The sequence below is a fragment of the Eurytemora carolleeae genome, unplaced genomic scaffold, assembly GCF_000591075.1.
Source record: "Eurytemora carolleeae unplaced genomic scaffold, Eaff_2.0 scaffold235, whole genome shotgun sequence".
Taxonomy (NCBI): Eukaryota; Metazoa; Arthropoda; class Copepoda; order Calanoida; family Temoridae; genus Eurytemora; species Eurytemora carolleeae.
The window spans coordinates 256,826-284,716 of record NW_019396206.1 but is presented as its reverse complement, the minus strand read 5'-3'; the positions used below and the strand labels follow the sequence as shown (position 1 = coordinate 284,716).

General features: G+C 31.7%; 2 protein-coding genes across 3 annotated transcripts; both read left to right on the top strand.

The window, feature by feature from the left end:
* The first annotated feature begins 904 nt into the window (after positions 1-904).
* On the top strand, positions 905-17,995 carry LOC111698149 (SET and MYND domain-containing protein 4). Of its 2 annotated transcripts, none has more exons than XM_023468409.1 (27): positions 905-959; positions 1,294-1,315; positions 1,437-1,459; positions 1,691-1,759; positions 2,591-2,652; positions 3,214-3,288; positions 4,177-4,347; positions 5,717-5,824; positions 5,907-6,023; positions 6,867-6,963; positions 7,379-7,463; positions 8,109-8,208; positions 9,506-9,575; positions 9,834-9,906; positions 10,616-10,692; positions 11,274-11,330; positions 12,102-12,220; positions 12,418-12,505; positions 12,618-12,634; positions 12,697-12,793; positions 15,199-15,265; positions 15,864-15,924; positions 16,016-16,100; positions 16,754-16,798; positions 17,032-17,069; positions 17,184-17,220; positions 17,476-17,995. In XM_023468409.1, exons 1-27 carry the CDS (start codon positions 924-926, stop codon positions 17,542-17,544), a joined length of 1,965 nt encoding a protein of 654 aa, XP_023324177.1. In that variant the 5' UTR covers positions 905-923; the 3' UTR covers positions 17,545-17,995. The 2 variants fall into 2 exon arrangements, with proteins under 2 accessions (XP_023324177.1, XP_023324175.1); XM_023468407.1 differs by having other exon boundaries at positions 12,102-12,225; positions 12,423-12,505.
* A 1,000-nt stretch (positions 17,996-18,995) lies between these two features.
* Positions 18,996-27,237, top strand: LOC111698136 (probable peroxisomal acyl-coenzyme A oxidase 1). The gene is made up of 13 exons (XM_023468389.1): positions 18,996-19,014; positions 21,100-21,195; positions 21,529-21,621; positions 21,702-21,775; positions 22,337-22,390; positions 22,560-22,680; positions 23,538-23,630; positions 24,349-24,477; positions 24,886-24,984; positions 25,450-25,571; positions 26,231-26,326; positions 26,803-26,908; positions 27,028-27,237. The coding sequence occupies exons 2-13, from the start codon at positions 21,115-21,117 to the stop codon at positions 27,235-27,237; spliced, it is 1,278 nt and encodes a 425-aa protein (XP_023324157.1). The 5' UTR covers positions 18,996-19,014; positions 21,100-21,114.
* The last annotated feature ends 654 nt before the right edge of the window (positions 27,238-27,891 follow it).

The following is a 27,891-nucleotide window of genomic DNA, read 5'->3' as shown; positions in this document are numbered from 1 at the left end:
CTTTTTCTTTTTCATTATTTCCTCTTTTCCTTATGATCTATTCCATGTGGAGTTATTATTTATAAACATGCTGTGTTGCATAATATAAAAAGAAAGCAGGGAACTTAGAGTATAAACTTAAACTGACACATAGAGAATTACAATTATTTACTATTCATCTATCTACTTGAAATAGTAATTAATCTCATGGTGTATTATATCATTATGTATTTTGGTTCTATTTCTATTTGGTACGTCTTATATCTCTATATATCTCTGATACATACTCCTATGTTCAACAACTGGGAAAGCTGACCCATTCAGCCAGAGTGAATACACTGTACACTGTGTATCCGTTATACTGTTGATGAATATACATATATATATATATATACATGTCAGCTGATTTAACAGTTGAAATATGTAAACAAATAAAAAATTTAAAAATATGGTTACCTATAGTAAGACCCATAAAACACTGGAAAAGGAAAATGTCGCTTAATATGTTGTCATATAGCATGAACATCAACTTGTTATTTAATATGAGCCTGTGTACACTACACAATTACTGTCTTGTTCATAAACATTGCAGGAGCTTAAATGTCGTTCCTAAACCACATTTTTTGGTTCCCACTGTGTAAAAGATACGACATTAATAATAACATTTAAATTATGCCGCTTGATTTGATCTGCCTTAAATTTTATCTTTTTGTGTTTCACCATGCAAGTTGCTGAAGAAATTATCAAGTTTACAATTACAGGGAACTTTAAATGTTAAAAAATATAAGTTTAATCTTTTATGGATTTTTTTTTAAAACCAGGTTTTTTTATATTAACAACACTCCTAATTACTAGCAAAGTAAAAATACTGTCTCCGTAAATATGATGCAAGATTATAATTTTTCGAAAACAACTTTTCAGAAAAAGTTACTAAAATAGTAAAAATGCTCTCGAATTTGAATATTCCAGACAGTGTTAAGGTATTTTTAACATTTATGTTTCTGGTCTTAAAACATTTTCTTCTTTTTATTTTTATTTATTTTTTATTTATTTTCACACACAAATTTATATTAATATAAGATGGTGTATACTTAAAACATGTTTTTAATCAGGTTGAATAATTAAAGTTATTGTTTACATTATAGGGATAAATATATACCAACATTTTTATTTTCACACACACATATGAATTATTATAAGATGGTGTATACTTAAACATGTTTTTAATTAGGTCGAATAAATTTATTGTTTACATTTTGAATATATACCAACATATTATTATGTTTCTCCTTAATATTTATTATAATTTTTTAGGCGCAAATTATGCAGCAGCTAGGAACCAAATAATACATTTTTCAAAACCAAAAATATTTTTTGTATTTCTAACTCTAAAATAAGTTAAGGAACGAGAAAAAATTATTATTCTTAATTGTTATTGTTTGATGTTGGGGGTTTAGGTGTGTCAGAGTCCCATATACAGGTATTATATAAACACTTGATTATCATTCACTGTTTCTTGTTTGTTTAAAGACTGACACAAATTGGTCCTTTGTCACAAACTCAAATTTTGAAATCGCTTTATCTTTGCAATCTGATGATGTAAACCTTTGATATTTCAAACTTAGATTATTTAATCTACCATAATACCATATCTTGAAATGTTTACAACTACTCTTTGCAGTACAAATATTTATTTATTTGTGTGGCCTAGGATGCTTTGGAGGTAGCTCAGCGGTCTGAACATGCTGGCTCTACCCCTTTTCTTACACTCATGACACAGGTACAACCAGAGCATGCTGGCTTTACACCTTTTCTTACACTCATGACAAGGAAAATATCTATTTAAATTAAAAATTCAACAAGCAACTAATTGAGAAAGAAAATAATTTATCTATTTCTTATCTGCTACAAGAGCTACGATAATTACAACATCTTCTCAAATTAAAGTAAATGTCACGTTAAATCGAAAGCAAACATGCTTTTATTAAAGATATATTTAGAAAAAAATAGTTTTGAATTGATAATGTGTAACAAAATACATTTTCATCTCTTATCCTCGTGCGTAAAATCAAAACTAGAGGACCTACGATGCTGCAGTTCCTTTATGACTGCTATTGTCCTGACGTGTATGCTATATGGTGTGCTACAGGGTAAACCACAAAGGATGAGACTATAAAGACGACTTTAATATCTTCGAATATGACGATCCTAAGTTTAAATTAAGTCTTCTGTCTTGGATGTTTTCTTTAAATGGCTTCTTTAATGATTCATGGCAAAGAAGGAAAGAAGTTGCAAGGCATATATGAAAAAAAAAACGGAATAAAGGAATTGAGTCTTTGTCACAAACTCAAATTTTCTAATTTCTGTATCTTGGCAACCTGGTGGTGGTAAACCTTAGATTATTTGGTTCAACATAATTCTTAGTTTGAAATTAAAGGGTCTACGACATTGGGTTGCAAAGATATAGGGATCAGAAAATCTGCAGTTGTGGCAAAGACTCAATTCCTTTCGCCTAGTTTATCTGAAGTTTCATTCTCTGCGGTTAACCCTCTATACCATTTATACATGATAATACGTTAAACAAATATTTCCTTATTATTTTAATGTTTAGGCTATTGAATATTTGAAGACAAGTCCAGTATGGGAGAAGTTTCAAACATTACATTCAATAAGGGATTAGTTAATGATTTAATAATTGATATTATTAACTTTTTACAATACAGTAAAACCCGAAGAAAAGAGGACGACGGTTAAAATTGAGTTATGATTTAAATAATTCAATTCACAAGAAGCATAACATTTGTGCGCTGTACACAGACCCTTTATGTTTGATAAATAAATTTTCATACTGTTCGCTGTACAGTGTACAATAACATTAAATGTACATAATATTCCTATTCCACTGTTTAATGGGTTCTACTGTACCACAAACTCAAATTTTCTAATCCCTATATCTCTATGCAATCTGATGGTTTAAAATTTGGATCATTTGGTATAACAGAGTTCATAGTTTGAAATATCTATAGCGCATACAACATAACAGTTATTAAAATAGAAGGATTAGAAAATAAGAGTTTGTGGCAAAGACTCAATTCCTTAGAAGCAAGAATAAAACGAAAACTACTTCAAGCAATACTTGTTAAAATTATTTTTTAAACATCTTATTGGATGATACTTCATTGCATCAATGTTAACAATCAATCAATCAATCAATCAATACATTAATTTGATTAGGGACCAGGTTAAATGTATCGGTGAAATGGTTTCAACTAACTCTCATCTGGATTTGAAGATTCAATCTGTTATTCAGTAAGTCAAAAACGAAGAAAGGGTTTTAGACCATTATGTTTTGAAATGACGTGAAAGAAGAATGGCCCTTGAAGAAAGGTTTAAAAATATAACAAGCATCTCCCAACTGCATTGCTTTTGTTTACAAAACTTCTGGATTCCACTGATACCGCCAAAAGTATGCCAAGTAAAATACTGGGTCCAATAGATCCAGACTTAAAAATAAATAAAAATAATAAAAAATTGCATTCATTTCCAAGACAGGACAGCTGTCAAAATTTTGCAACCAGTAGTCTTTTAATTTTACCTTACTAACTTAGTTTAATTTTTGTAGACATTTTAGAAAAACAAAATCACTTGCTTTACGCCATTCGCGCCCATTTCTGCTAAAACAATAATATTTTAGCTTTACGTAGCTGATCACGCCCATTTCTGCTTAAAACAATAATATTTTAGCTTTACGTAGCTGATCACGCCCATTTCTGCTTAAAACAATAATATTTTAGCTTTACATAGCCGATCGCACTCATTTCTGCTTAAAACAATAATATTTTAGCTTTACTTAGCTGATCGCACCCATTTCTGCTTAAACCAATAATATTTTAGCTTTGCGTAGCCGATCGCGCCCATTTCTGCTTTAAACAATAATATTTTATCTTTGCCTTGCCAATCAAGTCCATTTCTGTTTTAAACAATAATATGTTAGCTTTACGTAGCCGATCGCGCCCATTTCTGCTGAAAACAAGCATATGTTAGCTTTAAGTAGCTGGTCGCGCCTATTTCTGCTGAAAACAATAATATTTTAGCTTTACGTTATAGCCATTCGCGCCCATTTCTTATTAAAACAATAATATTTTAGCTTTAAGTAGCAGTTCCCGTCCATTTCTGATTAAAATAATAATATTTTAGGCCTGCCATCGAATCTAACAACACCAACAACAATAACAGTTCTATCTCATCCTACCGAGCAGATGGAAATAAAGAGTTTAAAAAACGTGAATTTAGTAAAGCATTAGTGCTTTATAACCAAGCAATCAGAACATCAAGGGGAGACGAACTAGGGTTTGCGATTGCAAACAGGTAATGCCACCCTTTGTATTATATTGATTTCTTTAGAATGACCGGTTTCAAACTACTCTCACTATATAAACTGTTTTTTCTTTAATTCTTTATTCAGATGGTGTTATTTGTTTGAAGAGAGTTTGGATGTTTAACTGAAATAGATTGAAGTATTATTGCAACAATATAACATTGACAAGAACAATTTTTAGAATGATTTCATATAATTACTTACACGAATGTCATCTATTAAGAAAGAAATCAAAGTAAGTTTACATCAGCGTCCATGGTTGGTTTAGGCCTTACTGAAGCTATACTTAGGATCCAGGCATTCATATGTGCGTGCGCGTAGCAATTTGAAATGTACATATTCTATATATAGTAAAATGGGAATAGATCAAATGCCTAATCTCAAAATACCCTTGTTGTATCTCGACAATTATGAAAAAGTTGAAATATTTCACAGATTTTTAAACATTAACTGAAAAATATATGTAACAGATATGTTCTTGGTCTATCTTCCTTGTACTTAACGTTAAAATCCTAGGTTTCTGGTCAATCTTCCTTGTACTAAGCAGTAAAATCCAAGGTTCCTGGTCTATCTTTCTTGTACTTAACATTACAATCCTATGTTTCTGGTCTATTTTTCTTGTACTTAGCTTTACAATTCTTGGTATCTGGTTTTTTTTCTTATACTTAACTTTACAATCCCAGGTTCTTGGTCTGTCTTTCTTGTACTTAACTATACAATCCTATATAGGTTCCTGGTCTATCTTCCTTGTACTTAACTATACAATCCTAGGTTCCTGGTCTATCTTCCTTGTACTGAACTATACAATCCTAGGTTCCTGGTCTATCTTCCTTGTATTTAACTATACAATCCTAGGTTCCTGGTCTATCTTCCTTGTACATAACTATACAATCCTAGGTTCCTGGTTTATCTTCTTTGTACTTAACTATGCAATCCTAGGTTCCTGGTCTATCTGTCTTGTACTTAACTATACAATTCCAGGTTTCTGGTCTATCTTCCTTGTACTTAACTATGCAATCCTAGGTTCCTGGTCTATCTTCCTTGTACTTAACTATGCAATCCTAGGTTCCTGGTCTATATTCCTTATACTTAACTATACACTCCCAGGTTCTTAATCTATTTTTCTTGTAATTAACTTTACAATTCTTGGTTTCTGGTCTATCTTCCTTGTACTTAACATTACAATCCTAGGTTTCTGGTCTATCTTTCTTGTACTAAACAGTACAATCCAAGGTTCCTGGTCTATCTTCTTGTACTTAACATTACAATCCTAGGTTTCTGGTCTATCTTTCTTGTACTTAACACTACAATCCAAGGTTCCTGGTCTATCTTCTTGTACTTAACAATGCAATCCTTTAGGTCTGCAGTTTACTTCCAACAGAGGGAGTACATGTACTGCATAAATGATTGTGAGGCTTGTATACTGTTCCACTACCCAGCAAATATGCAGTACAAAATATTAGAAAGGTAATTAACGATTAAAAAGTTGTGTTATATCATGTGATTTGCCAAACAAAGTGCAAATTGCATGTTATATCTGTTTGACTAGGCAAGGAAGGTGCTACATAAACCTAGGTTTGGAGCAGAAGGCTCAGGACTGTCTAACCCAGTCTCTTCATCTTGTGACTCAAAGTGGGATGAGTAAACAAGATATTGAGAAATTCAGGAAAACAGCTTATTTATCTTTATATCCAAAGATGTCAGTTCTTCAACTTTTATAATTTATTTTTATTAAATTTTACAACATTTTTAATATTTATATGATATCAGATGAAAGTATTTTGATATTTCTATATTTCTTCTTCGCTTTCATCTTGTTCATCTTTCATACATCTTTCAATCATATATTGGCTAATTTTGAAAAAAAGGGTTGTTCTTGTAAATTAGCCACTTTTACAAGGAGAACTATTTATAAAAAAAAATCTTGTTTTTTCTGAACCCTGCATTCATTTTGAGTTAACTGTCTGTTTTCTTTTAAGAAGTCAGTTCTATTTGTTTGTATGTGTGATCATAACTCATAAACCCCTAGACCAATTTGTTAAGGAACTAGATAGAATCACGGGAATGTTCTTCGCTTGATTTAAAAATCCTAGCAGGAGAAAGTCAAATTCTATGGGAGAAAATATTCCAGCTTTTTAGGTTAGAAAAATTGTAATATCCTCAAAATGAACAGTGTTCAGTGTTAACAAAAATTTTGCCCATATTTTTTTGGAAGGCATGTCCATTCGGGACATATATAACTGGCCCCAAACAAAAATGAGACTTTTTTCTTCCCTTTTACTATAAAACATATCCTATGTGAAGCCCTGGGACCAGATTAATGAATAGCGAAACTATAGACAACCCACTTCTTTTGAGCACCAGAGAAAGCTTAGCCTAGTGGTTCAAAGTAGTTTACCTGGTTCAACTACGCCTCGCTATTCATAAAATCTGGTTCTTGTTTGAACAAACGCATATTAAATAAACAATCTTAACAAAAGATGTAAATAAATTGGTTGTATTGGTCTAGAGAAGGGGTACAGGTTGAGCTGAACAAGAAAATTGAAAAGAAAGAAACCAAAAAACAATCTAAAGAGCAGTTGACCGTTACAGACCCACATCCAGAGGAACAAAATATTTTTAAGTACCATCGATGGAGACTGTAGAGTGTAGACATAATTTCAATTTACCTATAATTTGTTAAAGAGTGGATTTCGGAATACCAACAGTAATCTTTAGACCTTTTTCTAATCAACAATGAGAAAAATATTGTTGTTTTTTTTCTATCGGAAATGTGTTTAATTCTGACAATTACCCTTTCCTAGTGTATACATCCGCAAGTCACTTGAATAAAGAACCGCAATTGAAAATTATCATTTTTGATAAAAAAGGATAATTCAATCATTTACGGTCAGAAAAAAAGTTTTGAGGGCGCCGGTGTGAATGGAATATTACGCTACCATACTTCAAATTAAAGGTTCTGGAAGCTTGTCTAAAGTTTTTTTGTCATCATATTTTTTTAATGAAAAATATAATCTTTAGTGTGAGAATATAAACAAAGCATTAGAGGTTAACTATACTGAGGAAAAAGGAAGGTTTACAGTCACACAAGATAACATTCTCCCAGGTAATTTTTGGAAATAAAAAATAAAAAAATTTAAACCATAAAGTTAATTTGAAACAAAAGTTCTTTTGCAAAAATATAAGTAATGTTTAACTGTCAGAAAAGCACAAAAAAGTCAAATTAAATTTGCTGAAACAAGCATGAATAAAACTGAAAGATATACCAGGGCAAGGTTATAATGCAAGGATAGTTAATTGCATGCTCTGCGTACATATTGAAACCAGTTCTCTCTAAGCGGAATGTGTAAACAAGAAATGATGCACAGTGTTCGTTTGGTATCCTAGCAGGATAAAAGCATAGCATTTTGATAATTTCGATAATTCAAATAATAGTTTCCTACGGCCATAATATTTCATTGATTTTTTATGTGAAAGATGGATCACGTGTCAGGCTCTGACATCCGTTTTGTGTTTACATTACCGCCCAGACACAGTACACTGCAGTACAAAAGATGCGTACACCTCTGCAATAATTTTCCTGGCATTATAACCTTGTACCAGGGTAGGCACTCTCATATCATTGTTTACAGTTTCTAGGAGGAATAAAAACACTGCAGTTCCATTTTTATCTAAACAAAAATATCGAGGTTCCTCTTCTTCTTATGATTCTTGATCAAAACATAATTTTTGCTATTTTTTTACTTTTAAGGTTGTGTATTGTTGAAGGATACCCCTGTCACATGGTTCCTGTCCTTCAACTGTACTGCAACAAACTGTACACACTGCTGTACTGCAATAACAATCAACAGGAAAATACTTGAACATTCTAGTTTTAATTTTCTTTAGAAATTTCTTTATATATTTGCATAATGTTCTTTTTTTCGCTTTCCTTAATTTCATAAAACAACTTTTTATGCATATTTTTGCTTCTTTTTGTTTCGTTCTTAATTAATCCTTTTTCATTTTATGCGAATTGCAACACCAGGTCATTAAGATGCAGTTTATAATGCAAGGTTAAGTAAGAAATAGCGTAATAAGGGAAAGAGACAAAATGGTGCAACATATATATTTTGAGAGCACAGGCAGCCGTAGTACATTTGAATTTCCGATCCGAGTCAACCTTTCCGGTCCCAGTTTGTACTGCACCGCACAGACATTGAGTTAATAAAGAAAACAATCAACAGGACTAGCCAGTGCAACAAGGTTGACACGGTCAGACTTTATGCTTCAAATATGTTGAATTTACTTTTACTAAAGGGGCAGAGGTACGTGAGAAGGACACTCAGTAAACCAAAAATAAAAAGTAAGAAGAAAAGCTTAGTAAACCTGAGAAATAAGAAGGAAAATTCAGTCAGTCTGGAAACAGGCAGGGAATCCGGAAATGGAAACCCTCATAAACCCCCAATGAGAAGAACTAACTTTGAAAAAACCCACCAAAAAAGAGGGAAAAAAAGAAAAACAAACAAAAAAAGATTAAGTTAAATCAAAACAAAAAATAATTATAAAAAAGAATAAAAGAATAAAACGAAAGAGATCTAGAAAAAAGGAACTAACAAAAAAAGAAAAAAAAACATCGTTCCAAAAAAAAGATAAAAAGAAAGGGAAAAAAATAAAAAGAATAAATAAAAAAGATAAAACTTCTGTTGGGCCTAGAGTTGGTTTCTCAAAAGGTACAGTAACAGGAGAACGAGAAAGGTTTTAACAAAAAATGGATAAGGATAGATAAGTTTAAGAAAAAGTAAGAAAAGAAACGAAAAGAAAAGAAACGAAAACAGAGGAGGAGGGGGGGGGGGGGGGGGTTAAGAGACAGGATATGAGAAAGAAAACATCAAAAAAGAAAAGAAAATCAAAGTAGGGGCGAGGTGTCTAATGTTGGAATTTGTCTTCAGCTGAAGTTATTTACCAAAAACTAAGATGAACAAGGAAAAAGAATAGAAGCGATTACGATACTTTGCAGTTTTGTTGAAACCGGAAGGAGCTGAAACCCCTATCTGACAATTCTTAAGCTCATAAAAATTCTTTTATGTTAAAAAAATCCAATTTCATTTCAAACGTCAGGACACAAAGTCAAAACCCAATATACATCAAATATTATGTACATTAAAGGCCATATTATCCAAATCCTTTGTTTGGAATTGATCCTGCACTTTTCTGCTCCCTGACATGTCTGAAACAGGTAAATTTAATTTCGTTAACCATCGTTAAAGATCGTCAAAATAAAAAACAAACTACCTATTTTCGTTTACGAAACAACGAATTTTAGAGAATAAAACTAGTGCTTCGTTTTTTTATTTTAAAAACGATACTTTTTAAAACGGTTGTTTCAAAAATTCTAAAACTCTTAAATTCTAAAATATTCTAAAGTTCTAAAATCTTAAACTTCTAAAATTATAAAATTCTGAAATTATAAATTTTTAATCTAAGTGTTTGCTAGGCCCTTGATACCTATCTGCCATGGGAGTCTAAACTGAACCTTAAGAAAATATTTCAAATGGATGAAGGAAAAGGTGAAGAAAGATACTTTTTCTTAAATAAAAAAGGGATTGTTTAAGAATTTAATAAGACTATTAATTTTTTAATATCATGTGATGGCTTCTATTAGTTTTCTTTTGTTTATACAGCCCTAAATACTGAAACAAAGCTAGACTAAATAATATGTGTAATTATACAAATTTACATTCTTTATCTTTAAAGATCACATTGCTCGGTAAATATATCTTAAAATCGGAAATAATTTTTTTTAGCTAGTTGTCTTTTAAAATGACAAGGATGTTCTTATTTTTGTTTATTCTTATATTTCTTATCGATTGTCTTCGATATCCTCATTTTAATGTCCCTGTACACTAGTGTGTCCCGGTCAAGGTTCTTTAATAAGGTTGGTTACTTTGGATGTGCTCCAATGTACTGGACATGTCGTCTCCTTAGCATAGCTAGATAGAATCCGCATATGACGTCACTTAATACAGAGGCGAGAGTGACGTCATATTCAAATTCTATCTATCTATGCTAAGGAGACAACATGTCCTGGACATTTTGCGCATCCAAAGTAACCAACCTTATTAAAGAAACTTGGTCCCGGTACTCAATTGTTAGCTAAGAAAAAAGGGATATTTCCGTCATCTGGGAATTTTTAAATGGAGCGTTACAGTTAATTATGTCTAGTCTACAGCTTCTTTAGGTAATGGTAAATATGAATTGCAGTTTAATAAATTTTAGGATGTGATGAAATATCTGGTGGCTTACTTTTAACTCTCAGATTATTTACACAGCATAAAAAACATCTTTTCATGCAGGTAGGATATTTTTACTGTTATCATGGATTTCAGAGATTTTTCTCACATTTGGGTAAACGTGATTTTATTTTTTCGGTTTTTCTCAACAGACATTTATTAAAGTACGTCTATATATTAATAAATCCATCAAATGTACAACCACCCAAAATATAAAGTCTAAAAAATATAAATGGCAACATTCTTTAACTTGTCTTGATCAAAAATATATATACTAAAATTAAACAACCAACAATGGTACCCAAAATATTGCTGCCCGAAAAATTTATAATTTCTTTTTAAAAATTTGACCATTTGGGTTGTGATTGTGAAACTCGGATATAGATTAGTTTAATTCCTCTACAGACACTGCAACAATAACTTTAATTTAAGGATCAAGCATGTATTCTCAAATTTAAAAGAGTCCACCTTGGATATCGAGATCAAGGGATTCAAGATTTAATATCTCTACACAACATAAGTTTTCTTTTCCATTTTGAAATTTGTTAAAAATATCTATGAATAAATCCATACGCCTTTTGCTTCACAAATATATATATATATATCTATAATTTTAATGATTTTTTAAATAATTTGTATTTTAGTTGCAAAGTGAAGAAAAACTAGTGCCAGAGTTTAGCAGTCAGCTTGAAAGAGTTCAGGTTCATTTTTATAAAAATTTTAAAATATTATATTTCAAAATTTAACATTCTTCTTTGAAAATCCAATTTGTAAATCCAGCATGCCAATGTTCTTTTTTATATAAATTGTGACATTTTATTATGACAGATTCTGGTTTTACGGTGGGAATTTTGCAATCTGTTTGCCTGCTATACTTATATGGCTTTTTATTGTTGTTGAAAATATGAATTAAAAACGTTGAGATTGTTGTGTAAATGTTCCTTTTTACTAAAATACTGTGTCGTTATAGCCTGACCTTACATAATAACATTATCAGCAGATGGTTCATCTATGCTGATCGGATTTCCATTCGAAATATGTGTTATAATAGAAAACTTGAACTGTTGCTGCCTAACTTATCTGTACACATTCAAAATCTTTTTTATGATAGGACACAAACTTATTTTCCAGTGTCTCTGTTGTTATGGATTTCAGAAGAATAATACTAATTTTGCGCATCTTTGCATAGCAATAGACGTGCATTTTCTCAAAACTACATTTTTAATGATTAACATGTATGAACATATTTTTATCATTATTAAAGGGGAGTTATTTTAATTTTGTAAACTTTCCTGAAATTGAATAAAATGTGTTTGCGCATGGAAACCCTATATATGCTAATGAAAGAAACAAGACAAATTTGAAATCTAAATTATTTCATTGACACATTTATTTCCTAAATGTTTTGAGATTGTATCGATAATTTTTGCATTTGTACGAAAGATTAAGTAGAAAAATCTTCTATACTTCAGACCGTGTTTGGTATGGTTCGGCATAAGGAAGTTAGAAACAAAGCCGACCTTCTATCTGTTTGTTTGAAGACGACATTTGTTATTAAACTTCTGCTGCAGTGTGGATACTTAGACGGGGACCTAGGAATATACAAACAAAACGTTTACAACATTTTTATTTAAAATTTAATTTTCAAATATCTTTTATAATCATTTAAAAATTGGAAAATGGTTTGGAAAGTTTTAAATAGGCCATTTCTAAACACATTTTGATAAAGTTGAAAATTAGCTACTTTAACTACATTATTTCACAAATTTATTAATGTTTGTGTAATCCTCAAGTGTCCAATGAGAACCTAGACATTGCTGAACTTGTTTACAAAACAATCCAAGCAGTACAGTACAACACTCATCCAATTGATCAGGAAAGAAACATTGCAGTACAGAATAAAAAAAAAATATAAAAATCCAAAATTAATTTAAACTATTTAGAAAAACTAAATTTGATTAAGAAATAATGCTTCTACAATTTTACAGGCAACTGGAGTTATCAGGTGAATAATTTATTATAGAAAAATTTCAATTTTTATAATTTTTATTTTTATTTTTGCCTCAGGCCTGATTCCCACATAAACCTTGTAGAGCTTGGTTCAGCTGTTTATCCTAGAATTGCAACCTCCTGCAATCATTCATGTGATCCATCTACAGTTAGGGTAGGTACTCTTTTATTCATCTACAGTTAGGGTAGGTACTCCTTTATTCATCTACAGTTAGGGTAGGTACTCTTTTATTCATCTACAGTTAGGGTAGGTACTTTTTTATTCATCTACAGTTAGGGTAGGTACTCTTTTTTTCATCTACAGTTAGTGTAGGTACTTTTTATTCATCTACAGTTAGGGTAGGTACTCTTTTATTCATCTACAGTTAGGGTAGGTACTCTTTTATCCATCTACAGTTAGGGTAGGTACACCTTTATCAGTCTTACTCTTAGGTACTTGTTTCTCCGGGTGTGGTTCGCCCTATCATATTTCACCCAATCACGTTACACCCGAAACGTTTCACTAATTAGGCATCTTCTCAGAGTCCAAGCATGAACTATCTGCCTAGCCCATTCACAGCCACAGGGCTTAGTCCAAAAATTGTCTAACCAAGCCTAACCCCAAGAAATGCGTGAGATACAAAGAGAATAGAATATATATTAGAGGGGAATTACTAGAAAAAAGTGTAAAACGGCCATTTTGTTGTACTGTTTCCATACTGCAGGTGTACTTCACATATTTGTGCTATATAACCTTAAAATCAATATTTAAAAAAAAACAAATTATGAAATAGGCTGGTTTCATAATTGACCTATGACCATTTCACATAGACTCTATGCCTTTCATTTTACAAACGATGATTTTCCGTTATAACTATAAATCAAATGATGTTTTTTATTCACCTAATTCAATATAAAATTAGAAAAAGCTTAGAAAAATTAGAAATTGAAATGGATAGTCTTGGGAGCATACTGTATTAATGTACTATACTGCATATAATTTGTGAACATTTACATGATGTATATTCTATTCTCTTTGGTGAGACAGCACATTATTCAACATTTAAAAGGCTGCATCGCCCAGCCCCTCAGCCCATACTAGCCGCAACGCTCAACCCAGAAATTGTCTTAACCCAGCCAAGCCCAAAATAATGTGAAGGACAGCCGATTAATAAACATTTTAGAGGCTGCATCGCTCGGCCCCCTAGGCCATCCTAGCCGCAAAGCTTGACCCAGAAATTGTCTTAACCTAACCTTGCCCAAAATAATGTGAGAGTCAGCATATTATTCAACATTTATGTATTTAGCTACATGTAACTGCGCCGCCGTGTTGAGTTTAAGTGTGGTTTGCAGATTTTGAACAAAAAAGTTGTGGATTTACAACAATTTGCATTAATATATATCACTAGCTCGGGAACCCAGCTTTGTTTGTATACAGTGAAACCCTTGATAAAGAATACATCGAAAGAATTCATCAAATGTCGTATTCTTCACTTTTTGATAATGGAATGTTGCAGATATTTAGTTTTTTAATTAAATGATTATGGAACTCTTTAAAACTGTTCCGATTATGGAACTCTTTAAAACTGTTCCCACATATTCATGGCTATTTATTTATTTTCGCAAATACTGAAATTTACGAAATATAGTATGAAACTCATTAAAAAATTGTCAATACGACATTTGATAAATTCATCCGATGTATTCGTTATTAAGGGTTTCACTGTATGTAAGTCAACCAACTCAGATTAAGATGTTTAAATCAAGCTAAGAACATTTCTTATGATTTTCCGGAGTTCCCCAATCAAAATTTGAGACAAATCTATCCTTTAGGCTTTATGAGTTTTGAGCGGAAATTGGACAATAAATTACTGTGCAATGTGTATTTTGGACGAAACCTGAGTTGGGTGAAACATAATTTGGGTGAAATGTAGTATTGGGTGAAACGTGAATTGAATGAAACGTATATTGGGTGAAACGTTATTTTACCTAAAATTGAGTGAAACGTAATTGGTGAAACTATGACCACACCCTTTATCCATTTACAGTTAGGGTAGAGACTCATATTATCCATCTACAGTTAGGGTAGGGACTCATATTATCCATCTACAGACAGGGTAGGGACTGATATTATCCATCTACAGTTAGGGTAGGGACTGAAATTATTCATCTACAGTTAGGGTAGGGACTGATATTATTCATCTACAGTTAGGGTAGGGACTGATATTATCCATCTACAAGTTAGGGTAGGGACTCATATTATCCATCTAAAGTTAGAGTAGGGACTTATATTATCCATCTACAGTTAGGGTAGGGACTGATATTATCCATCTACAGTTAGGGTAGGGACTCATATTATCCATCTACAGTTAGGGTAGGGACTCATATTATCCATCTACAGTTAGGGTAGGTAACTCGTGTAGTCACTCTACAGTTAGGGTAGGTAACTCGTGTAGTCCCTCTACAGTTAGCTTTATCCTTAATAAGATATGTTTAGTGTTTACAGCGGACTGCAAAGAATTGTTTGAAGAAAAATCAGATTGCAGAAAAATAGTTAATTATACATTTGTTTACTCGTAGTTGAATATTGGAAAGGATGTGTACCTAGTATCAAGACGACATATATTTCAGAATCAGGAGATTTCAGGTCAATAACTTCAGGGATAACAATTCATTTATTCAAGAAAGGGATTATTAATGATTTTAAAATTGTTTTAACAACACACGCAAAGAAATTACCAAATTCATAAAATAACTGTTGAAAGAACCTGGAAAACTAATTTTAAAGGGAGGGTAAGCGTGAATTTATAGTGACCCTCCATATAAAAATGGCAATGCCCGATTCACAACAGTACCTTTAAAACCTTTTTCTCTTCAATAATGTGGAACTTGGAAGATATTGTCGTCGTCTTTCTAGTGTTAAAAGTGTTGAACTATGATAGTTCAAATATGTAGAAATGCGCAAGACCCCCAATTTAAAGTAAGCAGCTTTATAAAATTGATATATAATTCATACTTGAAAGTGCAAAGCTTTAAAATGGTACTGTAGTGGATCAGGCATTGCCATCTATAAATGGAGGGTCACTTGAAATGACACGTACAGTCCCTTTTTTAAAAAGAAATTTTTTTTCTTAGTGCAATTGTTTATGGAGGAATGTTTTCAACGACATTTTTTGTAAACAATAGATCGAAAATGTTTAGTAAAGAAATATGTCATCTTAAGACAAAAAAGGTGTTTTTTTCAGATTGTTATGGTTTTCATTATACATCACTGGAAACTAAAGAACGAAAAAGAAGAATAAAAAGGTTAAAATAGGAAAACAATATTTAATCCTTTTATTTTAATTATTAATTTATTGATTGTTATTGATTTAGTACCTTAATCATTATTATTTAGGTGGTACAACTTTGATTGTAAATGCACTGCATGTACACTAAACTATCCAGTTCTAGCAGGTCTAGAAAGTACAACTAGCAAACAGGTACATAAACACAATTGTACTGTACTGCACCCATTGCCTCACAGCATTCTTAAAAAGAACATTAAAAAGTATTTACATAAAGATCTGAACTAGAAAACTCTGGAATAGAAAGACGACTTTTAGATTCAAATTATGACTTGTCCAATTAACATGAGACACAGAATGTAATGATTTCATAAGTGATTTTATAAATTACTATTTACGTGTAACTCTATTTTCTTTGAAACACATCAATTAGACTGTATGTTAGGGTTGCAATAACGTCGTCCTCCTGTTCCACAGTTTTATGGTTTTTCACTATAGCCTTATTTATTTGCCAACTTTAATTACGTAACCTTTTATATTTAGAAAAATTAATTTATTGGATTAAAAATAAAAAATATAAATATAAACAGTTTACATCATCAGAAGTTTGAACTTTTCTGTTTTCAATTTTGGGATAAAGCATCTTATTCAACTCACGGATTAATTTAATTCATCTTCGACATTTCGTGATCCTAGAAATTGATCCTAAAAATTTAAAATTGCCTATATTGAATTTCGAGATCAGACTTTTAAGATTAAAAATACTCCACAAAAAAATTACGCGATTTTAGGATAAAGATAAAGGGATTAGTTAAAATGATAAAGATTAATAAATATTTAATCTGCAGGTTAAGGAACTAATGGAACGGGTGAGAAAGCAGCTGGAAACAAAGGAATTAATTTGAAATTAATGGAAATACATTTTTTTCTTTCAAATCATAGAAAACGCTCCCCCGACTTTTACGAATCAGGAACATCAGCATGTCTATCTTTTATCTAAACCTAGACTAATAAAATAGAATTTAGATGCGTATTTAAAAAATCCCTTCAATCACTATAATGGAAAGACAAATTTAATCTTATCAGGAAATATTCTATACTTTGCAGATTAATTTGAAATATTAAGAATCCGGCCTGTTTGCAGTCTACAATACAATTCTTAAGGGAAAAAACTATCATGTTCATTATTTAGTTATGTTGTAAAAAAAGTTTAGAATTTTATAATAATTGAAAAATCAAATTTTGGAACAAATAACAGAAAAGTTTTTTCTTCTGCAGTCTTTTACAGGAAAAGAACTTTAAGCACCCACATAAGGTAAAAAAAAGCTCAGTGGTCCCTGTATACGTATAAAAGTGCAATAGAAAAACAACAATTGAACACAAGTTATTTAATTGTTAAAAACTTTTTTAATAAAGGGATCGTAAATGAAATTTAATGGTTTGCTCTGAAACTTAACATGATTTTCAAATTTACATGTTTTTTTAACAACATGGACAAGAGCAGGGATGGGGGGGGGGCAGCGCAACACTAACTTTTTGTAACAACTTTTACATTCAAAATTATTTGCAGGCTTATGAGGCAGGAAGTCATCTCCTCTCTTGTTCACTGTGGTCACAGTGGGGGAATAAAGCGACTTGAAAAACACTATTTAAAAATTACCTAAATAGTAACTTTGCAATTTTCTTTGTTAGTTTTTTTACCTGGAAAAGCTACTCTTGATTTTAAAGAGTACAGACAAGCAAGTACACTACTTAGATGTATCTTAGTTTTTACATTTTATTTTTAAATTAAATATTTTGAACAAAATTTTAAAATAAGGTATCTTATTTAAAAAGGAAAAAAAGGTGTTTTTCATAATTTTTTACACTTTTTAGAATTGTTGATGGACAATTGAAATTGTCAATTATTCATTTTTAGTTTTATAAATTTTTTCATAATTTTTCTATCAGAATAAAGCAAATAAATTTTTTTTATTGAAAAAAATTTTGTACATCATAGAAACATCATACCGTGTTTATTAATTTCATATTATTATAAGAATGTGCGACAATATTTTAACGTTCTTAAAATAAAGATTATGAGATCTGAATCTATGGAAATTACTATTCCTTAAAAGCCTAAAAATTTCTAGGTAATAGTGTAAAAAATAAGATTGCCAGGAAAAACAACTAAAGGGCGTTGGGACATTTCTTAAAAATACATTTAAAAGAAAAACATTTCATAGATAGGACATTTCAAAGCTAAGACATTTCATAGCTAGGACATTTCATAGATAGGACATTTCATAGCTATATAGACGAAGGTAAATATGAATATGAAAAGAAAAGAAAAAATATCATTTTTTAAAAAAAATTCCTTTGTCTATGAAAAATCTTCTCTGTCTATGAAATGTCTTATGCATGAAATGTCCTTTCTGTAAAATGTCCTATATATAATATTGTTATCTATAAAATGCCTTATTAGGAAATGTCCCAACGCCAACTAGGATGGGGGGGGGGGAGGAAGTTAAGTTTTTAAAGGGGAGAATGAGTAGAGGAAATACTTTGGATTGAGAATGAAAACAAATTAAAAAGTATCAAAGCATCGCTCGCCGCATGGCTGTTTATAGCATGCTATGTCATATGTATGTCTTTGTACTTTGTAGCCATCACTTGGCCTAAATGTATAAACAATTCCTTTAGAATATTAACTTTATTGAACATTGGAAACTGTTGTTAAAAAAACAGCTACTAATGAATTGCCATTTTATATGTAGAGGAGTAGTTATTGTTTATACTGTTTCAATTAAATATAAATAAAATTCCGAAGATGCATTGAGAAATTAAGATAAGAGAAGATATCGATTTAAATATACATATATATAATGTATATATGTAAATGGATACATAGATATACATATAGTTGAAATATATGTCAAATTAATTATTTTTCTTTTACAGATGCTTTATATGCTGTGTATTAATGATTTATGTGTCCTTGATTATAAAATAAATTGAGGTATCTGAATTGTATAAAGAAAGACAACCTGTATCTAGTTAGTACACATTGTAAGATAAGATAAAGACGTTAGTTACAAAATCTATGTAGTTACAGTCAACTACAAATTAGGTTGAAAAAAACTTTAGATTTTCAGAGTAACAGTTGTATACTAAAATCAAGAACATCAATTAATTAAACTATTTATTAAACTATTGTGTACTTTAAGTTAAATATGCAGTACAGTATAGCACGTGTGCTAAAAAGTTTTGATTGGTTCCCGGATTTTCTTCGAAAAATTTATTATACTTAAAAAATTTTCTTTTTAATTGAAATGAAAACAAAATTGAAATCAAAACTATATTTTGACTTCTGCTTTGTTTCAAAGCTTATTTGATCTAGAAACAGCCATTGAAATAAGACAAGTACAGAAACGTTTCATAAAAATTACCTAGAACACTATTATTTTGGCACGACGTGCTATAAAGTTTTTGGAAATTGTCTCTATATCTCTAATGTTCTCGCCTTTTTAGATAATATTTTGTCCCTTGCAAATACTTGGGCCAAATTAAATCTAAAAGAGCTTGAACCTTCTCGATAAAGAAAAAAATTCTGTCCAAAATCTTTATAACACTGCAGCGAACCAAAATAACAGTGTCATGAATAGTTAACAATAAAATTTAGAAACTTTTTAGTAACATTTAGAACTTGTAATTGTCCTATACGTGTACATACAGAGTTATTTTCCTATACATCTACATACAGAGTTATTGTCCTATACGTGTACATACAGAGGTATTGTCCTATACGTGTACATACAGAGTTATTGTCCTATACGTGTACATACAGAGTTATTGTCCTATACGTGTACATACAGAGGTATTGTCCTATACGTGTACATACAGAGTTATTGTCCTATACGTGTACATACAGAGTTATCGTCCTATACATCTACATAGAGAGTTATCGTCCTATACATGTACATACAGAGTTATTGTCCTATACATCTACATACAGAGTTATCGTCCTATACATCTACATACAGAGTTATTGTCCTACACATTTACATACAGAGTTATCGTCCTATACATCTACAAGCAGAGTTATTGTCCTATACATCTACATACAGAGTTATTGTCCTTTACATCTACATACAGAGTTATTGTCCTATACATGTACATACAGAGTAATCGTCCTATACATCTACATACAGAGTAATCATCCTATAAATGTACATACAGAGTAATCGTCCTATAAATGTACATACAGAGTAATCGTCCTATAAATGTACATACAGAGTAATCGTCCTATAAATGTACATACATAGTAATCGTCCTATAAATGTACATACAGAGTTATCGTCCTATACATGTAATGATCTACATGCAGAGTAATTGTCCTATAAATGTACATACAGAGTTATCGAGCCTTCAGAGACGTCCAGACGGTATTTACTCAGTCTTTTTATTACATTTATGGCTCTTGCAACTCTAGGAAAAGTTTTTGTTTTAGAGTTGTAGATCATCTTCAAAGGGAGTGTTCGCAAAGATGAAAGGGGGTATAGGCTTAAAGCGAAAAAGAAGTGCTTTTGGTCGTAATCGTAAAATAATCAATTTAATTCCAAACAAATCAATCAGATATTACAACCAATAGTCATCGATTATTTTTCGACGCATTCGTTTATAGTTAATATTTCATGATATTTTTGATTATTTTTTTTTATTAAAATATTTGGCTTGGCGCTGGATTTTCGAACATTTCTGGAAAATATGAAAATGTCGTCTTCATTGCCAAAAATCCTCGAAACAAAAATAAATGTTTTTAAAAGTAACTTTTACATCATAAAAAATAAAAATATCATGAAATATCAACTATATACGAATACGTTGAAAAATGATCGATGAATATTGATTGTTATATCTTATTGATTTGTTTGGAATTAAATTGATATTTTACGATTTGAGTTGAATGTTGCAACTTTCTGAAATTTGTATGGACGCTACTTTCTTCAGGGTATGAGTCGTTTTTAAAAATTTTCTCCTGATTGACGCAGCAGATAGAAGTATGATTAGTAGCGATCAAAAGCTCTTATTTTTCGCCATAAGCCTATACCCCCTTTCATTTTTCGTGAACACCCTCTTTAAAGTCTCATTCTTTGTAGGTTACACTGTATGTAAATAAAATACAGATACGAGGTTAAAATAATGAGTTTTTCAGGGTCTTAGATGCAAGATGTCCTGTTCCATGTTTTCTAAACCACCAGGAGTCAATCCAGACTTAGCAGAGGAAAGAACAAACCTTGTATTTAAACAGGTAAATCATATTCCGATTGGGCTATTTTTTGTATAATATAGATAAACAAACAGCTCTAAAATATTGTTCGAATTATAAATATTGAAATACTAAAATTACGAGTTTTTATAATTGTGATCAACATTTTTAATTACCTTTGGTATGTTCCGTATTTAGCATAGAATTTTAAAGTTTCTAACAGTACACTCATTCTCACTTTCACGTAAAAAATGAAGCTTTAGTAGAGTTAAGTACATACAAATGGGCAAAAAAGAATAATATTTCAAGTCTGCATACTCTATCCCTAAGAAAAATACTAAAAGTTAAATAATGAAATTTTTATTGATTTTGCAGGAAGAGCTGACTTATTTCCTGGATGGGTCTAAACAATTAACCGAGGAAAGGAGAGAGTTAGAAAACTTTTTTCTGAATCATAAACTTTTCAAGGTATTTACAATTGTATTTCCCTTATTATTATTACTATTATTATTATTACTATTATTATTATTAATATTATTATAATGTAGGAAAGGAAGGTTCTGGTTGTTGAGACATTGAGTAATGAGGACAGATATAATTATGAACTAGAATTAGCTTGTAGGTAAATATTTGATAAAGGACTTATCCATTATAAACATCGCAATTTGAAGTTTTTAAAAGGGACTGTAAGCGTAACCTGACCCTCTATGCAAATATAAAAGTTCCCTATTTAAAACTGTTCCCTAGAAATCGAATTATTAATCTATATAAATTTTTTCTACAATGAAAAGTGTTTATTTCTGTGAATTTCCCGATTGTTTCTTGTAAGCAAAAAAATGTGAAAATAACTTTTTAGAAAACCGGAAACAAAATCATGCAGTTTAAGTAAACGTAATTATTTAAATCTGATCAGACAAAACATGTAGGGTTACCTCTGTAAATGAGCATTGCCATCTTTGCATGGGGGATCATTTGATGGCTACCAAAGTTTGAGGACTGTATAAGATTAGAAATAAAATTCTACCTTTTTCTTGAAGTTAACATGATGATGAGATATTAAATCACACAGAGTTCTTTAGCCTTGCAAGGACCAGTCAGCTTTTAAGGGTAGAGTATTATATCAGGCAATAACATCCTTAAAATTTTGCTTAAAAGTCCCATTAATATAATTTATTTTTATTAGATTGATGATCGTGGCTCAGGAAGCAGAAGATGCAGGTCATAACCATGCAATTAGGTAATATAAATTAAACTCGTAAAGCATAATATTAGATAATTAAAAAAAAATATTAGAGAAAATTATAAATAAAGAACTATTCCATTATCCAGTAAATCTTCGTTTTCTAAATCCCATTCTTATTTCAAATCACTGAAACGTGTAAATAAAATAGTACTGACATGTGTAGAGGTATGTTTAATGCTGGACTAGGAGCAGCTTATTTACCGGATGGAAATCCAATCAATTTACACTTTGTGATGTTTCTTCCAACACTCATGGGACAAGGAACACCAGATCAAATCTCAGATGTAAGACCAAATTATTGTAAAAAAAAATAAAATGAAAAAATGTTATCCTATGTACTTGAAGGCCTGGCCAACGTTCTACTGACGACGGCAAGTTTATGAAAACTAATGAAAGGTTCCGATAAAGAAAGACGTAAACACAATAATTTTGAAATCGTTAATAAATAAAAATATCTGTTTCTTAAAAAAGAAGAATGGGGACAAAAAAAGAACGAACGGATGTGTTTGAAAAAACAGCAACTTCCGTAATTTTTTTTATCCAGAAAGCAGGAAACTTAAAATTTTTTTTTAAGGTTTAAAGTTGTTTTAAAATAAATCAAAAGGCTTGTTTAACTGCTGGTGCTGTTAAAGTTTTTAAATATCTTTCGTTGACACATTTAATAAAACTGTGATTTTTAACGCATTGTAGTCTTGAGAAAGAACGAAAAATACCGTCAACGAACGGTCCGTTCGTTGACGGCCAGTTCCTAGCTTCTTCAGATGTGGGTCTGTTCTATTATTTTATCAAATCATCAACGAGCTGCTTGAATAAAGTCTGAACGTGCCTATCCCTCCGATCTGACTTAGGGAAAATTGACCTAAACATTGGAAAAGTTGATAAAGAGAGGGTTGGGAAGTTTTTTTTTAACAATTTATTTTAAATTTTAAATTTTTTATTAACAAAATTCAAAAAGATCACTGACATTTTTTCTCCGACCATTAGGGGGTTGGGAAGTAAAGGGCATAATTTAGTGGGAAAATTATACTCTACATAGCATTCTGACCACACTAAGTAATTTATTCAATAAACGACTTACAGTTTTTCTTTTTCTCGAATACAAATACACAAAAATCACTTTAAAACTTACTTTTAAATCTAGGTGCTTGGAAGAGCTTGGAACATGGATATAGTTGGAACTTACGCCCAAACGGAGTTAGGTCATGGAACATTTATCAGAGGACTGGAACTTCAGGTAAATTGTAAACTAATGAAGAGGTAAATATGGTTGGGAAAAATTTCATTATCAAAAAAATTTAAATGGATGGACAATGATCCATTCACAAATGGAATGAATTCTAATATTGAACCGTAGATGGGGCTTACAGAAAACCAGTGCTTAGGATCCATTTAATTTTGATGCGGATCCGGATCCGGATCCTAGATCCACACTGGAAAAAATGGATTAGGATCCGGATCCGGATCCATGTCATTTCTCTAAGATTTATTGAATTTTTTAACAAAAAATAATTTTCAAATTTTTTGTTTCATTTTTTTTTCGTTTATTTGTATCTTATAACTTGGTGAACCATTCAGAAATTAAGTAATTTCTATAATCTCTCTTTTTTCAAAAGTTCAAATTTGGGGTTTAGGAGTAAAAAAGTTTTTCTTTGCAGTTTTGGTTGATATTTTACCCCTTGGATCCGGATCCATAGATCTGCATATTTTTCGGATCCGGATCCGGATCCAGGAAGCCAAAATCTTGCGGATCCTAAGCACTGCAGAAACAAACATGTTTTTGTTTTTATTTTCGATTAGAAAGAACCTTGAAGTTGTTTTTAGAAAAATATGCATATAATTGTCTGCTTTGTGTCGTGGTTAATGGGCCTTTCCGTTTTGTTAATTTTACGAACCTATATGCCCTTTTAGAGAGAATTGATGAAAATTCAATTCTGATTTCAAACTATTTTCAGGCAGAGTATCATGCAGATTCAGAAGAGTTTGAGTTGCATTCTCCCAGCTTAACTGCATTTAAATGGTGGCCTGGAGGCCTCGGTAGAACAGCAACACATGCTGTTGTTATGGCTCAACTTACAACTCAGGTATCTTAAAAATGTAGGTTAAAAACCTTGACTTTAAGATTTTAAAGGAAATATACTTTTTAAGCATGGTCCATAGGTAAGTAAATCAAAAGTCAAGCTTTATTATTTAAAGGTTTTTTATTATAAGAATATTTTTTGATAATTGTGGGAAGAGAACTGCATAACTATAAGCCCACAATATTGAATTATCTTCATATTCCCAGCTCATTCAATAGAAATTAGATCTTTAACTTTACTGGTTAGGGTGCTTCTGCTAAGAAGGTTCTTAAAAAATGACAAAGAAAAAGGTTGGAAAAGTGTAAACAAGCGTTTTTGAAAAATAATAAGATGTGACACATGTTTCTAGGTTGCCTAAAATCCAAGATATTTTAATTAAAACACTGGCTTAAAAACTAATGACTGTTTCAGGGAAAGAAGCGCGGTGTTCATCCATTTTTGGTTCAAATTCGAGATGAGAAAACTTATAAACCCTTCCCAGGAGTTCTGGTCGGAGAAATAGGTCCTAAGGTAAGTTTTCCCTTTATAATGAGTGTCAAACAAGATATTGCACTGATTTGAATATACTTAATCATCGTAGCACAAGTGATATGAGAGATTATGCATTCTCGCCAGCGCTATGCAGAGTATTATCATATTCCATGGATGACAATGTTTAATTGGATGCGCTTACCAAGTTTTTTAAAGTATCTATTTACTTTTAATCATTATGGCAATTTTAAAGGTTCAACAAAATCTAAGAAGTTTTAAAATTCAAAGTTATATGTAAAAAACAAATACAAAAAACCATTTTTTGGATCTTTTTTCTCTTAAATTAAAAAAATTTAGCAAAGCTTAATAGAAACAAAGTTTTACAGAATAGAGTTTTGAAATATTGGAACCAGTTGACAGTAATTTGCGGTGCGAGTGAACCTTTAATGTTGAAAATCTATATACATATTAGAAAATATTAAAAAATTCTAATATTTTGTTTAGCTTGGTATGAATGCGAATGATAATGGATATCTTGGTTTTGTAAAGTATAGAATACCCCTGTCGGCTCTACTCAGTAAGAACAGTCAAGTTGAACCTGATGGGTCATATATATCACCTCCCAGGCACAGTTTTTAGAATACATTTAAAGGGACTGTAATTTCAAGATGTCCAATTAAAGGGATTATTCGCGAAAAATAAAAGGGGGTATAGACTTGCGGCGAAAATTAAGCCTGTACCTCCTTTCATTTTTCTTGAACACTCCCTTTAAACACAGTTTAAAGAGAGTTTCTCATTTTTTTTCTTTATATTGTTACTTTCGCGTTTCTGCATGAACGCCGTGTGTTTTGCCGTCCGCTGTCAACCGCCCGCCGTCCGACGCCAAAAAAACACAAGACCATTTCTGAAGTAAACAGGGATGAATAGATTTTACAATTTAAAAAAAATCAATTTTTTCCAAATATTTTTAAAAATACATCGGAGCCTTAAAAAATATCAGGGGTAAATATATTTCACTTACTCACATAATTGTTCTTTCTAACTTCTATTCTACGAGTTTCTGCTACAGAATCACGTTGAAAGTATAATTGTCAGAATTTAACATTGTCCCGTTTATCTAGAAACCACAGATGTAAATTATCAATTTTCACCTGGAACATAAGGCTATCGATCATTCATCCTTGATCAGAGAATAATTTGTATAAATTGAGCTCTTCAGAAATTCCGTGTACAGTCCCTTGGATGTTAAAAAACGGATAAAAACTATACTTTAAACTGGTTCCAGGGCTAAACTGAACTATGCAACTATGGTGTTTGTAAGATCAGCCATAGCTCTTGATATTACTGTGCAGCTTAGGAAAGCATTAACAATTGGAACTAGGTAAATTTTTAAGATCAACAATTAATTTTTTATATTAGTTTCAATAATTTCATGTGACAAGTATTGGAGCTTAATTATGTAATATTTAAAGTATAGGTGACTCATGCTAAAAACCTCCCCCAGCCTCACACCTTTATCTCTTTGTTCTTTTAATGAATGCAGAGTAGTTAACCTGAACTGATTCATCAAGATTCAACAGTGCACCCCAGATCCTTGAATAGAACAGACGTATGAGCCAAGCTCCGTTTGTTCAACCAAGGCTGGGGGACGGGCACTTCATGGACAGCTCTCAGAAGGCTTACAACATGTGGACTTACATGATTATATCTTACATGATCATATCTTCAGGAATACAATAAACCATTGATGAGACAGATAGCTCAGGTTTACAGTAGAATCAGAGATATGTGGTTCCACCTCAGTAAAGCTGGTTCAACTACCCACACACTCTAATACTCAAGATGTTCTATGGTTAGAAACGCTGGAGCTGTAGAACAGACGAGAGAATCAGAGAGATGTAGTTCCACCTCTATACAGCTGGTTCAACTACCTACACAGTCTAATATTCCAGGTGTTTCTATGGTTAGAAACACTGAAGACTCAAAGGATCACTAGAGCTATAAAACAGACAAGAGAATCAGAGAGATGTAGTTCCACCTCTATACAGCTCATTCAACTACCTACACAATCTAATATTCCAGGCGCTTCTATGGTTAGAAATACTGGAGACTCCGAGTATCGCTGGTACTAAAGAGCAGACAATGGAATCAGAGCAATGTAGTTCCACCTCTATACAGCTGGTTCAACTACCTACACACTCTAATATCCCAGGTGTTCCTATGGTTAGAAACACTGGAGGCTCCGAGGATTGCTGGAACTATAGAATGGATAATAGAATCAGAGCAATGTAGTTCCACCTCTATACAGCTGGTTCAACTCCCTAAACCCTCTAATATTCCAGGTGTTTCTATGGTTAGAAACACTGTGGACTCAGAAGATAGTACAGGCCAATGAATCCAGGTGAAAGGAGATCATGAGGGTCTATCAATTAGATGGGAGATCAACCGAGATGCATAGCATCCTATAGATCAACGAGATATCAATGAGATGGGAGATCAACCAAGATGCAGAGCATCCTACAGATCAAGGAGATAACAATTAGATGGGAGATCAACAGAGATGCGGAGCATCCTACAGATCAAGGAGATATCAAGTAGATGGGAGATCAATCGAGATGCAGAGCATCCTACAGATCAAGGAGATATCAAGTAGATGGGAGATCAATCGAGATGCAGAGCATCCAACAGATCAAGGAGATATCAAGTAGATGGGAGATCAATCGAGATGCAGAGCATCCAACAGATCAAGGAGATATCAAGTAGATGGGAGATCAACCGAGATGCAGAGCATCCTACAGATCAAGGAGATATCAAATAGATGGGAGATCAATCGAGATGCAGAACATCCAACAGATCACAGAGATATAGAGCAGACTGTAGATCAACAGAGATGCAGAGCAGACTACAGATACTGTGGATACTGCGGATATTGAGGATACTGCAGAT